General features: G+C 41.9%; 1 protein-coding gene across 8 annotated transcripts in view; it reads left to right on the top strand.

The window, feature by feature from the left end:
- FOXP4 (forkhead box P4) overlaps window positions 1-19,573 on the top strand; it is a 153,420-nt gene that overhangs the window by 29,963 nt on the left and 103,884 nt on the right. For 4 of the 8 annotated variants that reach the window (XM_083445733.1, XM_083445730.1, XM_083445729.1 and 1 more), the window contains exon 2: window positions 13,619-13,817. In XM_083445733.1, coding sequence (XP_083301859.1) covers window positions 13,635-13,817 — 183 coding nt within the window. In that variant the 5' untranslated portion in view covers window positions 13,619-13,634. Of the gene's footprint in view, window positions 1-217; window positions 513-13,618; window positions 13,818-19,573 lie in introns of those variants that run through there. The other 4 variants (XM_083445732.1, XM_083445725.1, XM_083445731.1 and 1 more) reach the window with 3 other exon arrangements.

The following is a 19,573-nucleotide window of genomic DNA, read 5'->3' as shown; positions in this document are numbered from 1 at the left end:
CCCAAGTAGAATGCAAATACAGAGTTTTTGCTGCCTTCTGGAGTGTTGCTGTTGTACTTGTGGGCTCTTGCTTTCTCCCTGCCACTCAGTGCTACTTGGCAGTGAGGTGGAAGGCACAGACACAGATGATGCATGTGGGTGTCTTATCTGCTGTGACTTACACCGGGGGTCAAATGTGTAAAGGTGGTGAGAGCAGAATCTTTGATGGCAGAAGGTTCCATGACAGTTGAAGGTGCTCATTGGGGGAAGACTTGAGGCCATGGAGTTTCTGGTTGCTATCGGTGACAAGTATATTCTTGGCAGGAGAAGTTATTTACCCAACATTCAGAAGAGCAAAGCGGACGGATGTGAGGTGATGATTTTATGTTGGCAGAAGGAATCTTTTAGTAAGATATATGCAGAGTTGAAATGACAGTTAAGAGCATCTACAGACTGTTGCTACAAGCACATTAGCTTAGCTCTCTTGTCTTGAGGTGTGTGGGACCAGAATATTGGAAGAAGAAAAAATTAAGGTGTCTGCCTGATTTTTTTATTTTTATTTTTGCTCCTGTAGTTTAAGAGATCGAGAAGTGAAAGGAGAAAGTGAAGTTTTTACTCCTTGTTGCTTCAAAAACTTTATGAGAAGAATATATTTGAGAATCTAACTTTACAGTTTTTTATATGGTAAAACTGCAATTTGAAACAGTTGCTTCAGAGCACTGTCATAATATAGCTACCTCTGTAACGAGAGCATACAGTACGTGGGTTGCTGAACATTTTGATGAGCTTTGTGCTGCTTTAAGGATAAACATTTCTGTGTTTTTGTACATGTACACCACTGCATTACACGTACAGTTCTTCTAATACAGAGAACAAACTCTTGCCCACAGATCTGCAAATACTTCATTTTAAAATTCTAGAAGATAACATGTATATGCTGTTACGTGTGCTTGCTCTCAGTGAGAGATCTGTCCATACAGCAAAACCAGCTGATCTCTATGCTCTCTCTCCCAGGGAAACTCCGGGCATCCATCAGTCTGTTAATTGCACTAATTAGAGAGTGTGGAGGTGTTAATTGGAAAACCCTGGTATTGTGCCTGTTTAAGGGAAGAAAACGTCAATAAAAATTAATTGATGACTTGGCATGGCATGCGCACTTCACAGGTTAGGAGAGAGTCAAAAGATGTCAAGGCAAATGTTACTACTCAGATTAAGCAATTGTTAATTAAAAAGCAGCAGTAATTAATATGCCTATGTGCCATATGGTATTGGGTCTCTCTTTACTCCTGTTGCCTGTCTCTTTCGTCTACCTCTTTCCCCAACCTCCTTTCACTGCCAAATAAAAGGTGTACTTTGAAACAAACAAATACGGAAAGTGAAATCAGTGGACAATTGTTGAATGAAATTATTTTGATTCCAGACAAAAAGAATCGCAATTAGTTATCCAGTCACACTAACTAATCATTGAAGGATGAATGTCTGACCTCCCTGCTCTTTATATTTGTGCATGTACTTGTATGTGGTATTGTTGCCAGTATTTCCTCTCCCAGAAAGACTGAAAAACCACCACTTCTCATCTGTATCTTTACTTCTTATTTATTCATTTAAATTTAAAATTTGCTTGGCACTGAGACTAGGCTTTAACTGCAAACAGGCCCTTTAAGACTACTAAAAATCTAGTCAGTTGGTAGTTCTTATTGGCTGCCATTTTGATATGCCATATACACTTACTTGTCCAGATTTCCATGGGTGGTAATTTGTGATACCTCGTGCCAGAGAGACTGACTAAATTGTTGGGCTTGTGCTTCTCGATTGTACCCACATGCCTTCTTCTGAATGCAGATAAAATGGTGTAGCTTGCCATAGCAGTTGCTGAGAGAAATTTGTGTGTGTGTTTATGCTATAGGATTCATTTCTAGTTTTGACAATTTATAGTTTGGTGATTTTTCAGTCTCCTGTCAAGGTTTCTAATAAGTTAGCAATAAATTCTCCTCATATTCATGCTGGAAAAATCATTGCCAGGCTTAACACTCCTTCAGTCCTTTACTGATAGTGTCGGCTTGCTCATCTCCCAAAAATAAACTAGAATACTGCTCCCATTGTATAAATAAGGAACTCAGGGACCAGTGCTTCAACTCAAGCGAGAAGGCTGGCAGAAGGCAGCATTTATATAACAGCAAATATCATCTATCAGGGTTTATTCCAGTACCACATACTGGTAATGATGTAAGTGTACTAACAAATGGACAAAAGCATTGTGGTTGTGAAGTAGAAGATACTCCTCTATTCTTCACCATGTGCAGAAAAGTGGAATTAACATCAGTGAAATAGGTACTTGACTTTATTCTAAGTATGTATCTGAAGCCATGAGCTGATATTAGGGTCAGTTTATTACTCACAGCTATGATTATTATTTGTGTCAATTGTGTGACGTGACTAAGAGTGCAATTCTATTCATGTCTACTGAGAAGTAACTGAGTTCATAGGGCTTAAAGGTAAAGTCGCGGACGACTCTGGGGTTGTAGCGCTCATCTCGCTTTACTGGCCGAGAGAGCCGGCGTACAGCTTCCAGGTCACTTCTGGCCGCTTCTGGTGAACCGCCAGAGTGGTACCTATTTATCTACTTGCACTTTGTGCTTTAGAACTGCTAGGTTTGCAGGAGCAGGAACCGAGCGACAGGAGCTCACCCCATCGTGGGAATTCGAACCACTGACCTTCTGATTGGCGAGCCCTATGCTCTGTGGTTTAACCCATGGCGCCACCCGCGTCATAGGGCTTAGTCCCAAGTAAATGGGTACAGAATTGCAGCCTAAATATTTTCCCATTGTCTAGCTCAGACATCCCGTTCCGAATGTGATTTGAAGGTTAGAAATAGACTATGGCTTCACTCCTTCCATCTAATGCAGTGGTTCTCCTCCATTTCCTGGTTGTTCTAAGCATGGATTTGGAATCTGGCAACTATGGTTTGCTTGATTTGGATGCCATGACAACCTATACTTAGAACAAATCAGGAAACTGAGGAGAAAACCAGTGTTATGTTTCTAATCCTTCCAATTTGCCATTTAGAGGATTGTCAGAACCGAGGTTTTCCCACAGGCATTGGTTGGCCACTGTGAGAGTACCGGATACTGGACTAGATGGGCCTGATCCAACAAGCTCTTATGTTCTTATGAGGGTATAGCCAGGGTTGTGGTCTGGAGGCATGTGATTCAACAGACTTGTTGCCTTGAAGCAGGGCTGGGTATTCTCAGCATGTAGATTAGGGATACTATCTGGGAATTCTTTGGGGTCTTCCAGACAACCTATTTATTGATCATTCATCCTGATTTGCTTTCACAGGAGTTACATTGTATCTGGGGGTTCTGATTTGTTTGTGGGGAGGTCATACAACAATGAGCATTCATCCTGATTTGCTTGTGGTGTATTCATACGTCTTTGCAGTGACCATTTGTTCATGTCACACTTTTCAATGCATTTCCCTGTCACTTCCCTAACCACAAAAGTCAGTTTCTTTTTTAAAGTGGATTTGTTGTGGTGGGATGATAAAGCACTTTAATCCACTTTAATTGCACAAACCTAAATTTCTTGGTATGTGCTTGAATCCTTCGTGCAAAATGCTGACAGTCTGGAGGTGCTATTGATATGCCATTTTGAGCTCTGTGGAAGAAAAGTGAGCTATAAGTGTAGTAATAATATGTAGGCTCAAAGTGTACACATCTTGTGCAATCACATCTGTCACGCCGCTGCATGCATCTATTTAAAATGTGTCAGTCAAGCTGCATGCTCTGTGATGTATGCTCTTAAACTATAGCCCGCAAAGCAGCCCTTAGACTCGTTAGGGCAGGAGACACAGGCCGCACTGTGCCTTCTGGGTGCTATAGTTGTCCAAATAGCACTGGGAACCTAATGTCTTTAAAAGCCATAATTTAAAACTTTTCCCAAATCATTGTGTGTTAAAAAGTCATAACTTGAGGGTTTGTTACACTTCCCTAGGTTTAGAACCACTTTTAGGGTTGCATGTCAAGTTTTTATTGGCAAACCTCAGATGTGGGAATATCACTGCTCTTTCTCTTGCTTACTCTAGCTGCATTTTTAACAAAGTTGCTGGCATATATCAGTAGAGGGTTAACTATCTGACACAGTCCTCTCAAACTGTAAACAGCATTTTGTCCCTAACACTTTGTGGAGTAAACTCTTACTTAACTAGGAACACACACGCTGCCCCCCCCCCCCCCCCCGGTTTGGATGAAAATTGATTCTATCTATTTCTCTCAAACACCGCCGCCCATGCAGCGAAAGTTTGAGAATTAAGATTAAGAGTGGGGAAAACAGTAAAAAGAGGACACACACAAAAAACCCCACCCCACCAAGGAAAGACATATATGTTGGGAATGTTGATAGTTTTGCAAACTGGTGGGAGTTTGATTTTGGTAAAATTGTATCACTTGCCTATATCTTACACACCTGGTGTACAAGTTGTGGATCACAGGAATGTCTGGGTGTCATGTGGCATGGGCTCATTTTGGAATGTTACTGTTCTTCAGAGTACAGAAATGCTTAGCCACTTTCTGGCATGGCTGGTGACAGTTGAACTTTAAAGTTCAATATAGTGTTTAGCCCATTGGAGCTTCAATGAACATGTTCAGTGCAAGGGTTGTACGTGGTGTGGTCATCAGGATATTCTTCTAGATCTATGGGGGAGAATAAATACTTTCTACTTCAAGACTTCCAGAGCTCTTACATTCCAGTATTTCTGTGCGTATTTTTATGGACAGTACGGGAACAACTGCTTTCCTAAAATGCTTAGAAGTCCCTATAAACTGTAGGCTCTTGAATATTTATTACTAAAATATGTGAAAACGTATTTGGAACATGAACCTGTTTAACCTTAAAATACTTTATCTCATCATGAAACTCTCCTCCCATATCATAGTGGGTTGGAGCTTTGAAGCCTTATGCAACCATGTATCGCCCTCTGTGATAGATGGGGACATAGGAAGTTGACTTATACTAGCTCAGACTATTTATCCATCTAGCTCAATATGGTCTGCTGACTGGCAGTGGCTCTTCAACGTCTCAGGCAGAGGTCTTTCACATCACCTGCTACCTGATCCCTTTAAAAACCAAGCCAAACCAGGAGATGTCAGGGATTCCGCCTAGGACCTTCTGCACACATAGCATGTGTTCTACCGCTGAACTGTGGTCCCTTCCCAAATCTATAGTATTTCTTCATGGTTCAGTTCTTGGTGTGTTTGGGATTTCTCAGTGCCTTCGGCTTGTTTTCTTTTTCCATCTACCACAATAGCAGTTTTCAGACAGGCAGGACTAGAATTAAATGAGTACCCAGTGCATTTGCTTGGGGCATCAATGGGAAGAGATAAAGATAAGCCTGGGATTTTGTTCTGCAGCAGTTGTTTTGAAATTTTTTTCTTGATGGTGCTCTAACTGGACACCACTACCAACCATGCTGCCTTCCCAAACCATCACATGCAGATCCCAGGGTTAAGGCATTTTCATAGGTAAAGGTAAAGGTACCCTTGCCCGTACGGGCCAGTCTTGCCAGACTCTAGGGTTGTGCGCTCATCTCACTCTATAGGCCGGGAGCCAGCGCTGTCCACAGACACTTCCGCGTCATGTGGCCAGCGTGACAAGCTGCATCTGGCGAGCCAGCGCAGCACACGGAACGCCGTTTACCTTCCCGCTGGTAAGCGGTCCCTATTTATCTACTTTCACCCGAGGGTGCTTTCAAACTGCTAGGTTGGCAGGTGCTGGGACCGACGACGGGAGCGCACCCCACCGCGGGGATTCGAACCGCCGACCATGCGATCGGCAAGTCCTAGGCGCTGAGGTTTTACCCAAAGCACCACCCGCGTCCCTAAGGCATTTTCATACATGGCACTAAAAGTACCTTGCCTTGTTCTATATATATGTACTCATATAAATGCTGTTGATGTGGGTAGAGGGAGAAGTAAACCATTTTAAACCATCCCAAGTTTGCTCTTCATTCAAATATTGTCAGAAGAGCATAGGATCCAGACAAGGGAAAGCAGGAACTATACTGTATCACAGCACCTGTAACACATCATGTATGAACACTTCATGTGTTGCCCAATAAAACGTTAGTTGATGGTATGCATTTGAATCAACTAACTGCATGTATGGATGGATGGATGGATGGATGAATACTTTTGAGGAAGAAAAGACTACTTTGTTTCTATTTTTAAAAGTTACTTAGTTGTTTATATTTATCAGTCACTTCATGCCGCTAGGCAACATACAATACAATATAAACTTTCAAGCATACAATTAGTCAGTTAGATAATGTCTACTTTTTTCATGGCAAGTACTCTCTTGGAAGAGATACTGTCTTCGGTATACGAAGTATCATGGTGTAGATAAACACAATTCATAACTGCATGAATCATGTAGCATGTTTTCTGTTACTTTTTTTCATCTGCAAACATTTATTATCTGTACCTATAAAACTAATATGTACAGTTGACCTATTATAATTGGTTTGATTTAAGTTGTACCTAAGCTCTGGAGAAAAGCTAGAAAAGAACTGTAGCTAAACAAAATGGATCTGGTTAGAGTGCAGTACTGATAACGCCAAGGTTGTAGGTTCAATCCTTGTTTGGGACTGCTGCATATTCTTGCGTTGCGGGGTGTTGGTCTACATGATCCTCAGCAACCTTTCCAACTCTAGAATTCTGTGATTCTACTCCACCCTGCCTTCTGACCAGTTATACAAACTCATGATGTTTTGGAGCAAGCTGCATGTTTTTCTCTGTCATTTTTCTTTAAGTGGCTAGGATTGCCTGCTGAACAAAGATGTAATGGAGGGGAATGGCAAGTTGAAGGAGATTGATTCATGTTGTTTCTATGCGTCATGTATAAGATTAAAATCTACTTTTGTGTTCCCACGCTTGTAATAGCAAAGCCTATGCTGGTGAAAACGTTCATGTGATTTAAAAATGGCTCTCCTGCTTTTAGTTTTAAATGTTTTTATCCTTGGGTAAGGGGACGCGGGTGGCGGTGACTTGCCGATTGCATGGTCGGCGGTTCGAATCCCCGCGGCGGGATGTGCTCCCGTCATCGGTCCCAGCGCCTGCCAACCTAGCAGTTCAAAAGCACCCCCGGGTTCAAGTAGATAAATAGGGACCGCTTACCAGCGGGAAGGTAAACGGTGTTTCCGTGTGCGGCTCTGGCTCGCCAGAGCAGCGATGTCACGCTGGCCACGTGACCCGGAAGTGTCTGCGGACAGCGCTGGCTCCCGGCCTCTTGAGTGAGATGAGCGCACAACCCTAGAGTCTGTCAAGACTGGCCCATACGGGCAGGGGTACCTTTACCTTTTATCCTTGGGTAAAGAGGGAGAGGCTATAGCTCAGTAGCAGAGCACATGTATTGATTGCAGAAAGTCAGTTACCAGAATTACCAGGTGATGCTGGGAAATACTCTTGTCTTAAACCCTGGACAGCCACTGCCAGGCAGTGGAGACAATGCTGAGCTAGATGCGCCAATGGCAGAAGTGACTTGCCTAGTGGAGTGCAGCTTCTATGCTACCATTCTAGCAGATGGGTCTCTCTTGCTTACCAGGAGGAGGAGGAGGGTGTGAGGTGGCAGGGAGGTTTGCATGAACACCAGCAGCTTCTGGTGTTTGTATTAACGGCCTTCACATGTGCTCACACCATATTTATAAATTGAAACAAAACAATATACAATCATACTTTTTGCCCACCAGTGATCGAAATATTCTTTTTGAAACAAGATTCTGTAGCTGCTTTTATGGTTGCACTGCTCTTTATGTTTGCTTTAGATGCTGTTTTTAGCTTCATAACTTTGTGTTTTTATGGTTTAATTAGGAATTTATTCTGACTTTTATTTTTATAAGCCATTTCAAGCAACTCCTTTTGTGGAGTGAAAAAGCAGGGTATAATTTTTCTACAGAATAAAAAAGCTTCAGAGGCACTGATTTGATGGAGGGAGTTGATAAATTGAAAGAAAATATAGCAGGAATATAAAAAGGGAAGGGGAAAGCAATCCTGTCGGACTATGAAGGTCTGAGCAGCGCTCACAATGTAGGTAATATTGATAATGTGTACAGCTAGGATTACTTTTTTTTTAAGTGTGATTGAGATTTTGAAAACCAAGTTCTTTTTCACATTTTGAACAACTTATTTGCTGAAAATAGAGTTTGTGTCCCTGTGAAGTAGGAAGATGCATGTTGGAAAGCACTGTCAACAGCTTTGTATAGTTAGCATGTGACTAAAAGCTGAATTGTATCTCTGTTTTGCTTGCAAAATGTTCATCATCTTTCCTGCTAACTTTTCAACTTCCGCTGTCCAAGTTCAACAGCCTTTGTCTCAGAATGCTGTTTCTCCAATGCCCTAGTATCCTGTGTCCTAGTATCACTAGCCTGAAACATGTATATTTTCAACAAAACCAAAAATGCAGTAATCTCTGTGCCCTTGAATTCTCCTGCAGCTACAAGTATGTCGTGTGTGTGTGTGTGTGTGTGTGTGTGTGTTTGATAGTGTGAGGGACTACAGGAGAGAGTCGACAACTCCACATGGGAATTAATGTCATTCATACACCCTGCGGAAATGACTTTTGAAATGCATATAATCTCAAACATGCAAATGAGAAGCTTGCTTCACCCTGTTTAATATGAATGATCAGCTTCTGAATAGCTATTATTACACGCCACATTTCAGCAATTATGTTGTTCCCAGTTTGTCGGTCTATCGTGCCAAAAAAAGGGAGGGGGGAACCATGCATAGGAAAGAAAAGGTAGAAAAAAGAAATATCCCTTTTTTGCTGCCCCTCTTCCACTTTCAAACTTGCTGACCGCTTCTCTGATCAGTCCCATTTAATGTTTTTCTTCTTCTTCACTTCTTTGCTGGCTTGGCAGCTTGTTTTCTTTGTCAAGAGACAAAATTAAAACAAGACACCCTAGTGCGTCTGTTGTGTTTTAGCCATTTTGTTTTAGTCTTACGTCAATTGTAGATAGATTTATTAAGGTGAAATGGCACTGCCACATAGAATTGGGATAGCAAAACGCTGCCCATTGATCTTAACAGAATTGGTGTTACCAGTTTAAGATAATTGGTATTTCCTCCTTTACACTGATATAACTATTTGTAGTATACTGCTAAAGTAACGTGAATCAATATTAGAATCTGCTTTCACTTTATGTTTAAAACAAACTCCTAGCTTTTCTGGTTGCAGAGAAAAGCTTGAAAACATGACAATAGTGCGTTCTTAACTATCTCAAATGAGAAATTTAGAAAAAGGAACCTTTTCTGTCTTCCAAAAAGAATTTTCTCTGAGGATCCCCTCCTGCCCTGCAAAAAATCTAGCATTTTATTAAAGTCAAGCAGATACCAGCTGCTGGGCCTATCCAATGCCAAACCTCACTGCAAATAATTCCTGCTGTCAGTGTACTAGGCAATTTACTAAGTAAGTAATCTAGAGCATCTCTCACTGGACATGTTACTGATTGTGCGTACAGCTAGGGTAAACAGTTACTCTAAATAAATGCAGTCAGAAGTGATGATTTTGAATGTATGGAGAATAAAAAAACAGACTTTTTTCAACTCCTCTTTTTCTTCCTTTTGTCAATAAGTCTCACTCCCCCCCCCCTCTGTGTGTGTGTGTGTGATGTCAACTAATTATTGCCCAGCTCTGTAGGATGACATAATCTTTGTCTTCCTCCTTGTAGTTCTGAGTTTTTCACTTTTTACAAACTCAATTCCTAGAGACTTAGAAAATATTAAAGTCCAGAACTTACCATACTTAATTCTATTTAGAGAAGTGAGTGGCCCCATGCCAACCAGTATATCAGCAGAGCAACCCAGGTACTCAGAAAAAGAGTGTGCTTAAAAGGAAAACGAGAAGATCATATGAATGCATATTGCTATGGAACCCTGGCAGTATAAGGGTAGAATACAGACCCCAGGTTTCCCTATGGGCTCCTTAAAGTTGTTACGAGGTCTACTGCCATCACTATTTAAAGGGTTCCTTTGGGATGGAAGAGGAAAATCCTCTGATCCATATTACCCCTACAGGATTATGTAAGCTGTACAAGTGGCAAAATACCTAACAGGTTATAGGGTCATGAATGGGAAGAAATCAATATTGCCTCTGAACTCTCCCTAATACTGTAGTGAGTATGGGTGGGGGAGGATTAACCTCCCCTATGCTCCATTCCCCAAGTTTGAACCTCAGTAAGTATTGTTTACTTTTGTGTGTGTGATTGTGAGTATGTGATTCCCCATAATTTTTATCCCACTCACAGCGGCATTTTCTTTAATGGAGGGTTCCTGATAGATGCATGTGCTTGGGATAGAAACTACCTCTTTTCCAAAGAGTCCTTTAGGACCACTACCTTCTTACTTGTTTAGATTTTCTTAGACAGTTTCTGAGGCTGGAACAAAAACCCCTCCAAATCAGTAGTCTTTTCTGACTGAGGACCCACCTTTTAGCCCAAACATTTCTTCCTTTTTTTAAAAAAACCCACATGTATTTGTATGGTGGTACTGTGGCTGCTGCAACCCACCTTAGAGCAGGACATGACCTGTAATGAGTTGAAGCAGTTGAAGACCATTTGAAGAAGCAGAGACAGCTTCTTTGTATTCCCACCCCCCTTTTTCATTTTAAAGAGGAAAGAAACTTTAACTGACAAGCTTTAAAGGTTTCAAAAACAAAGTGGAACAAACAGCTGGGTCTCCTGTATTGTTTCTCCCACTATCATTCCGGTGGTGCTAATTTAGACATATGGGCACACGATTTTTCAGGATGGTAATATGTCCAGCCTTGCATACCCTCTCCCATCTATGGTAAAAATGTGGAAAGTCGCCTTTGACTATAAGGTGGGTTTCAAAGCAGAGCTGCTCTCTACTAGTTCCTTGCTTTGCCTATCTGGCTGCTTCTTTGAAGTTAGGGCTGGATTTTCAAAATAGACCTGGCTTTAGTTTGCTACGGATGCCTTCCTGATGCCTGCTGGTTTACTGCAGTATGTGCTCTTGCTATTGTACACTTTGCACTTGAGCAGCAGTAATTCAATTTCACATTGCTGTTTGTTTTCCTTTGGATGCTTAAAAACCGTGTCACCCATACTCATATAATGCAAGGGAATAGTAACCTGCAGTGATAGAGGTTTTACATGAGAGCTTTTGGGGGTCTTGGTATTCTTTGCTGCTATTGTGTGTGGTGGTTCTCTTGGTTTCTCCTGTCTCCAGGGTGGATTTGCCCCCCTTTTAATGGTATGTCCCAATTCCTAGTATATTGGCTGCTTCAGTTTTGACTAATGTAGGTGTTTTATTAACCCATTGTTTTGTTTACTTTGGGGGGTATTGTTTATTAATTGGCTTTCTTTTAGGCATTGAATCAAAGCTCTGCAGGCTTATTTTAGCTTGTTTTCATATTGCTTGGTTGTCTTCTGATACTTGTTTTTGTATGATATTTGTTGGTTTGGGCTCTTTTGAAAGGAAAAGTGGGGTATCTTTATACGTTGAAATGAAAACACACAGCATAGCCACTACTCTTTTTGAGCCTTGGAACAAAACAGAGCAAACAGCAGGAATATGCTTCTCACTAAAGTGTACAAAAGTTATGTTATGTTGAAGTTAAGATTGGAGTAAAGCGCTACTCTCTGAAAAAGGAAAGCTGCCTTCTATTTATTAACAATAAAATGGAAATATTAGCATATCCTGCCCGGGTACTTGTTAACTCTTTAGCCCAAACTTGCAGGGATTGGCAACCTGCCATTCACTTATGTATGGAGTAGCCGTTAAAATGTGCACTGATTGTCTTATTCTGTGACCCTCCATGTGTTGTTAGACTCCATCTCCAGTCAGCCCACTGCATCATGGTCAGTGGTTAGCTGTGGTGGGTGTGATAGTCCAAACACATCTGGAGGATCAGAGGTTCCCCATCCCTGGTTTAACAGGTTTTGATTTAATCACCACTAAGACAAACTATAGAAATCGAAAACTTTCATATTCATTGTAGTTTACATGTTAAGGTGAAGAAATGCTTTGGTTTTTAGCAGCATTTTGTGGAAGATGGAGGGCAAGGGTCTTTTCAAAGGCAAACATTTCCTGAAGTACCTCCTGCTTTTCTGATGAAATCTTAGTTTATCCAGATGTGTTTGAGCTGACTGCATGGCTAGGTAGGAGACTTGGAATATTAAATTGCCAACTCCATCAACTCACGTGGGAAGTCCTTTGTTGCGCCATCATTTTCTTTTGAAATCATTATGCTGATTAGCCCATTTAGAATGCAGAAACCACATTTTATCTCCAGAGGTTTACTCTAGCGGACTTTATTGACTAGGCCATGCAATAATAATAATAATAATAATAATAATAATAATAATATTTATTTATTCATTCATCCATTCATACATACATACATACATACATACATACATACCCTGCCCATCTGGCTGGGTTTCCCCACCCACTCTGGGCGGCTTCCAACAAAACACTAAAATACAATAACCTATTAAACATTAAAAGCTTCCCTAAATAGGGCTGCCTTCAGATGTCTTCTAAAGTTTGGTAGTTATTTTTCTCTTTGACATCTGATGGGAGGCATCATAATCCATAATATGATCACAACAACAAAAATACAGTCAGTGGTTCATAAAATTTACTAGATCTCATGTTGTGGGAGTGAACCTGTTGAATTGGGCTTCAGCCCCCCCCCCCCCCCGATTGAGGCATATAATTGGAAGCAGTCATGGAAGTGCCTGTTTCCCACAATGTTTCAGGTAGGTGACAGACATACTTTCTCCTAGGCCTCCTGTGATGCTTTCGACTTCTAAACTCTGTATGAGGGATTCTTTTCTTCTTCTAGTGGTTTCTACTAAGTAAGGAGCTTCTCCAAATTCTGTGCATTGGAGCAGGCCCAGAGCAAGTGTGTTATGAAAACGACTCCTAGCAGCCAAGCTATTTTAATTTCTATGAGAGTTTCACTTGGTAAAAAAGAGGACATGTTAGTGTGTGTACTGAAGACGTAGCTGTACTAAACAATTTTGTGGGCACAGCTGTTCTCTGGCAATGTGCCATTGGTTCCTGCTTTCTGGATGTCTTGGGGCATTTATACATTTGGGATGGGGAGGAGTCTGTCGTGCTTAGGTCATTGCAGTGCAGTGTTTGAAACTGATATGAAAGCTAGGCGCTAAGTAGCACCTTAAACCGAGGTTATGGGCAAAACAACTGAATGCCCAGGCGTGCTTTTTCTATAACAAGAATTCAAAGCTGAAAACGAATGAACTGCAGCTAGAATATTATGTTTATTTTTCACATTGTCTAGTCCTTTCCCTGTCCACCCCCCTAATATTCTTAAGAGCGTTTCTTCTCCAGTACCTGGAAGTGGGGAGGCAGAAAAAGGTCTTCCTTTCCTTCCACTCTGCAGTTTTAATCTGAATCCTAGGCGCAGTACTGCGTCCAGAGCTCAGAAACTCCTTGCACTAATGAAATTCCTTGTCGTAAAATGCGGCTAGAACAATGGGAGTTTTGAACACTGTTGCAGTGTGAACAACATTGTGCAGTGTGATGCCTTCCAGTATAGCATAGATAGTAGTTTCAGTTGAAATTTATGCTCTTGTAATAGTACTACTTTGCTTATGCAGGTGCTGCTAGCAAGTCATGATGGTTGAATCTGCCTCGGAGACAATACGTTCTACTCCCTCCAGTCAGAATGGGGTCAGCAGCCTAAACAATCCAACGGATGGAGGAGGCGGTGGTGGATGTGGAAGAGAAGGAGGAGCCAGTGGAGAAACCAATGGAGAAATGAGCCCAGTGGAACTCTTGCATTTTCAGCAGCAGCAGGTATTGAGGATTTGATTCTTCCAGACACTCTCTTGCTTACCTACCTTTTGAGTGCTTCTCTCAACCTGTTAGGAACAGGTTGATCTAAAATGGATCCCAAACCCTTTCCTTGGTCTTTATACTACTATGTGGTATAGTAGAATGCAGAAAAGGGGCAATGGAAAGATAATAAGCCATGAATAGGGTAGGTTAATTGGTGGGAGAGGTTGTGGATAGTCTGCTGCTGTCAGTTCTTAGCCACATTTAGTAATCTTGCCTTCATAAAACCTACTTCCATAAAATTCTGATTGGAATGAATATTTTTTCATGGAAGTGACTTTTCATAGATGTGACTTCTTTAGGATTAGCATTTATGCCTAGGTATGTGTATACCTTAAATTAGCATTCCAGCTTTTACCAAAATGTTTGACTTAGTTTATGACGGATCCTTGTATGTTCACACTCTGCTTCTTTTTCTCTGTACCCCACACTTCCCATTCAGTGGCAGGATATTCTTAGAGTCATGTGAACAGATTGGCTCATGGCTGTTTGTAAGTCCACTTGTAACTTCAAGCATACTTAATCTTGTGACCAACCCTATTGGAAGGTGCTCTTCTGAGTATTAACCATCCTCCTTCAGTTGTGTACATACTTTACTGATACTGTTCATGTGTGTTTTTTTCTATCTCCAGCTTTGCAAGTAAGCCAGTGTAGTGCTGGCATTGTGTAGTACTAGCAGGCTTTTGGGGCAGCCCAATGAATCACATATTACAAACACTGTACTGTCACCTGCCTTGAAAACTGAACAGCTGTAACAATTGTTACCATGTCACTGTGGATTCTTTCTGCTCACACAAAGTCCTAAAGGTGATCTTGCATGCTCACAGCAGTGTTACCCTTTGGAGCTGACTCAAATACACACATGGGTGCCACATTGTGAAGGTACTCCACATATTTGCTGTCTTTCCTTCAAATCAGGGATTAAGTACTCCCAAATTAGAAGCACTAGCTACCCTGCTTGGCCAGGTATTTGGAGGTAACAAAGAGTACATGCCAGAGTTCACGTTTGGCATACTGTGTGTTTGCCCATGTTCACACAGTGCAGCTCTGTTTTGGTGGTCTTTCTAAATGTGCTGCGTGTAAAGGAAAGTAGGAACACATGCACTACAGGGATTTATTTGTGTCCATTTCTTAGGCATATATGTGCATATAATTTTTATGTAGCATTTGCATGTGTTTGTGTATGGATTTAAGTGCTTACAATTTACCTTTCAAAACAAACTTAAGAGAAAACTTTACTAACCTCAGATACTAAATAAGGCAATGAGCCCAGACTCATACGGAGATCGCATCTCGTCTAAGTTGTAAATTCCAGCGTGAAAGCTGTAAAAAATTGCTGTGTCTGATACTTTAGTAGTGAGCACTGTAAATCCATTACCTGAATAACAGCCGTTTCTCATGCAGTTAAGCCACTGTTCCCCTGATCTGAAGGGTAATCATGCATGTCATGCTTCTCAGAGTCACCCCTGCTGAATGAAAGAGACACAGTTCTCCCCCTCCTTCAGAGGGGCGTGTGTGGCTGTAGTAAGGCTGTCTTCATGGTGCCTTGGGGCTTGGCACTGCAATTAGTTTAACAGTATTGTGGGCTCTAGTAAACAGATGTGTGCTCACTCATTGCCCGGGTAAAGTATTAAGCAGTACTCACTGAGTAGCATGAACCTGGTGCTGTTTGGCCTAAGCCACTGTGGGAACGTGTAAAAGCGATTGCTCCTGATGTAGAGCTATTGCTTTGTCAGGATGTACAATGTGTGTGGGGGGGGCATTTACAGCCAAATTCTCAAGTAATTCATCCACTCTGCCCCCAATGTGTAAGACTGCTTTTTTAAAAAACACACACACACACACAAAACTTTTTCTATTGCAGTGGTTTTACTATTGGAGGAGAGAATGACACATGGACTCTGGACCAAATAAGCCTGTTTTCCTGAAATAATGCCCTGCTGCCCTACATGTGATGCCATATGTGACATCAGTTGTGGGGCAAGGAGAGATGTGGCTAGATAGGCTGCATGACTCAGTTCCCCATGGGGAGCTTGATCGCACAGGGCTTGCAAAGCACTTCACAAGCTCCCAATAGACAGCTGACTATCAGGCATTTGAGCAGCGGTGCACAAAGCACTTTGCAAGACCTCCGTTCAGTGCTGAGCATAGGACTGACACAGCCCCTTGTGCTGCAGTTCCCAAGTGCTTGATAACCAGCTAGCTGACAGTCACTTAGGATGTTCTGTGCAAGGGACTTGATAGGCGAGCAGGACAACCCACCTGGCAATCATCTGACATCAACAATGTGGGGGTTATAATACTGTATGGTTTGGCTTGATGTACTATTTATGCCACTGGTTTGAGACTTGCCATGTGCCACAGAGTGGCAACTAATACTATATCTTCATTTTTACTGCATTTGCTTGTCCAACGGCAGATATGATATCCTGTCTTGCTCTGTGGCAGAACTCTCTTGAAGAGATGGCTGTGGAAAATGTTGCACAGTGGTACCTCTGGTTACGCACTTAATTCGTTCCGGAGGTCCGTTCTTAACCTGAATCTGTTCTTAACCTGAGGTACCACTTTAGATAATGGGGCCTTCCGCTGCCACTGCACTGCTGGCTCACAATTTCGGTTCTCATCCTGAGGTAAAGTTCTTAACCTGAGGTACTACTTCTGGGTTAGCAGAGTCTGTAACCTGAAGTGTTTGTAACTTGAAGCGTTTGTAACCCAAGGTACCACTGTTACTACAATTGATCAGCCATGTTGAGATTCCTGTATTGCTGGACGGTTGGACTAGAAGACCCTCCGGGTCCCTTCCAACAATACAGTTCTATGATTCTATGTGGACTGAACCTGAGGAGGATCTTGCAGGAATCAAGCGGAGGATCCTTCAGGAATCAAGTATCCCCCAAACCTATGGTTCTTTCTGATAAGGCAATATGAATGATCAGCTACTGTTTTTTATGTGCGTGGTTCCATAGGATTTCCCTCAAAAAGCACTCAAGGGAAGGTAGACATTTGGGAACCTGTTCTCTTCCATTCTAGGTCTCAGAAATGGAACATAGAAGTACGGTACTCACTTGAATCTCTTGTTCTAACTACAAGGACATTTTGTCTACCTTGCCAAACAATGTACAGAATCTGCTGCAACAGACTTAGATGTCCATAGCCATATCTCACTATGTAGAGAGGCTGCCTTGCTTCCAGTAGAACATGCCTAGGAAGTAAAGGAGAAGGAGGTTGTTTTTAAATTGCAATACGTTGTGGAGATGTGTCATTTTGGTCAGTTTTCCGAGTGCTCCCATATACCTGCCTTAGGGCAATATATATTTGCTTATATTTTTATAATTTACACATGCACACAGCATTTAAGCTTTTTCAAGTATCCCAAGGGTCTGACCAAAAATGACAAATCCCCACCTGCTGCAATTTAAACGAACTTCCTTGCGCCAGCTCCTTCCTGGGCACCTTCTACTGGAGGCAAGTCACTTTATAGTGGGATGTACCAATGAATATAGTAGTAAAGGGGAGCAATGTATTTCTTGTGCTCTTTTCTTCACCAGGAATGAAAGAGCTTAGGTGTGAAGTAACTGAAAGGAGGTTATTTTTTTTTGGGGGGGGGGGTGAAGAATCATTATCCCAAGTAATGTTTGCCTTTCTTCCATGCCCCTGCCCCCTCAGCACTGCATATAATTAACCTGTAGAATTCACCAGTGTGAGACGGTATTTAAAGGCAAAGGAGACTTCTGAACGCAGATGGCATCTGCAGTGACAGTAGCTCAGATGAGAACCATTGGTGCCATCAATCTTCATGCTTCAGGGAACAAGCTGAGCAGCAGCTGGGGTCAGTAATAAATGTCCCCATATATAGAGTTTTGCACAATTAGGTGCTTCATGAAGGATTTACACCTTCTCCAGTAGCATCCTATATCTGCCCCTGTTTAAAGAGGCTTCTGAGCCATTGGTCTGTTCCTGTCTGACAACTTCTGTCTCTTCCTTGTGCTTCAGATCCCAAATGCGCCATCTCTCACTTCCTCTTTAAAAACGAAACAGAAAAAAACCCAGGACTAATTCTCAGGAGGAGGACTAGAAAAATAATAAGTGGACTGTAAATAAAAGGCTGGGGGGCGGGGAAGAGATATTGGTGAACATATTACACAACCAGTTAGTAAAATTCCTGCCACAAGAAGAGTTAAGGCCTAGAATGTAATAAAACTGGTCATGAAGAACTACTTCTAGAGGGCAAATGGCTAATGCCATCAAATATGGAAAGACAGATCAAAACTTGCTGCTTCAGAATAATAGCTGGTCTTTGTTAGGGCGATTTTGGACATGTATTTTCTGTGTCAAAAGCCATTTGTATATATAAAGCTCAACACACACACACACACACACACACACACACCTACCTCCTGCTTTATCCTGTGTTATGGGTATTTGTTGAAACTACTTATATAATACAGTGTGTTTGTATATGTGGTGTTCAGCACTACACATTTCAGAACAGTTGCTTTTGACATGCTAGATGCATTTAGTTTGCTCTGGGTGATAGCATTCTCTAATTCACCTGCATTCATGAATCATCTCCCAAAGTTTGAGTATGGACATCCTGGATCTGATCATGTTTGATGAACGCAGACTAGTAGGTGGACTTTAATAAGTATGTCTAGACAGTGCTTGCTTCTAGGATTTTATATGATTCAGTGCTGTCTGTATAGAAATTCTACAGCTCCATCCACATGCTTTTTATGGAGTTCATTGTGGGATTAACTGAGCTGCTTTTGTTTTTCTGGAGATGTCTGGGGCAAAAATATAATAGCCCTTTTCCAGAATACTTCTGGCTGTGTGTCCCCCCACCCCATGCCTATTTGAAACAAACTCTCTCAGCCCTTCCCTCCAAGTTGTGTAGTCTCTGGCTTCCACTATGAGCTAGGTGCCTTCTCAATGCTGTATTCTAATCCTTTGGCAAAGGAGGTAATGATTTTGAATGCTGATTCCTATGCAAGTGTCATTGGGTTACTGCAAAATGACCAAACACCTAGAACAACATAAGCCTTTGCTGATTGTACTCCACATGGAAGGCAGTAGCACATCGGCCATTTTCAAAGTGATTTGCCCAAACAACAATAAGGCTCAGAGTAGGGATTAGAACTATCAGATTCCAGGTTTTGAGGCCTCTGCTTGGTCAATTCAAGGATTTTTTGTTCTCTTAAGGTTGGTATATTTTATAAAGTAGCTGCAACCCAGGACCCTGCTAATGTTGCTTCACTGAAGAGATCTGTTCATGGTACACATACTGTAAGAACACATTTTGAGGATCACAGTAGAGGATTTTGTTGTGGTTATTCCAGCTGCTGTGCAGGTATAACATGTTCTCTCCACCTCTTCCCATCAGACAAAGTGCCCAACTCCTGAGCTTTTGGTAAACAAGGCCTGGAAACGTGAGCTGGGCTGTGGAGTAATGAGGTGACAGAAGGAGAGGGAGATAAACAGAGAGAGTCAGAAGTCAGGCATCTGACAGGAGTTTAGACTGAAACAAACAGCACTGGCAAGAGAGCGCTCGTCACTTTTGAACAAGACGGAGTGTCTGTTTCCATGCAACGGGCAGAGCTGAAGAGCTTGTTTAAATAGAGATGAAAGGAACAAGGAGGCTGTGTGACCTGCAGCCGGCGTATGGTCCTGAGGCTAGAAGAAGGGAGGAGGATGTTAGGAAGAGAGGAGTTGCTGAACTT

This window comes from Podarcis tiliguerta, assembly GCF_965153285.1.
Source record: "Podarcis tiliguerta genome assembly, chromosome: 6".
NCBI classification, from domain to species: Eukaryota; Metazoa; Chordata; class Lepidosauria; order Squamata; family Lacertidae; genus Podarcis; species Podarcis tiliguerta.
The sequence above is the reverse complement of the archived record's forward strand: the minus strand, read 5'-3'. Positions and strand labels throughout refer to the sequence as shown.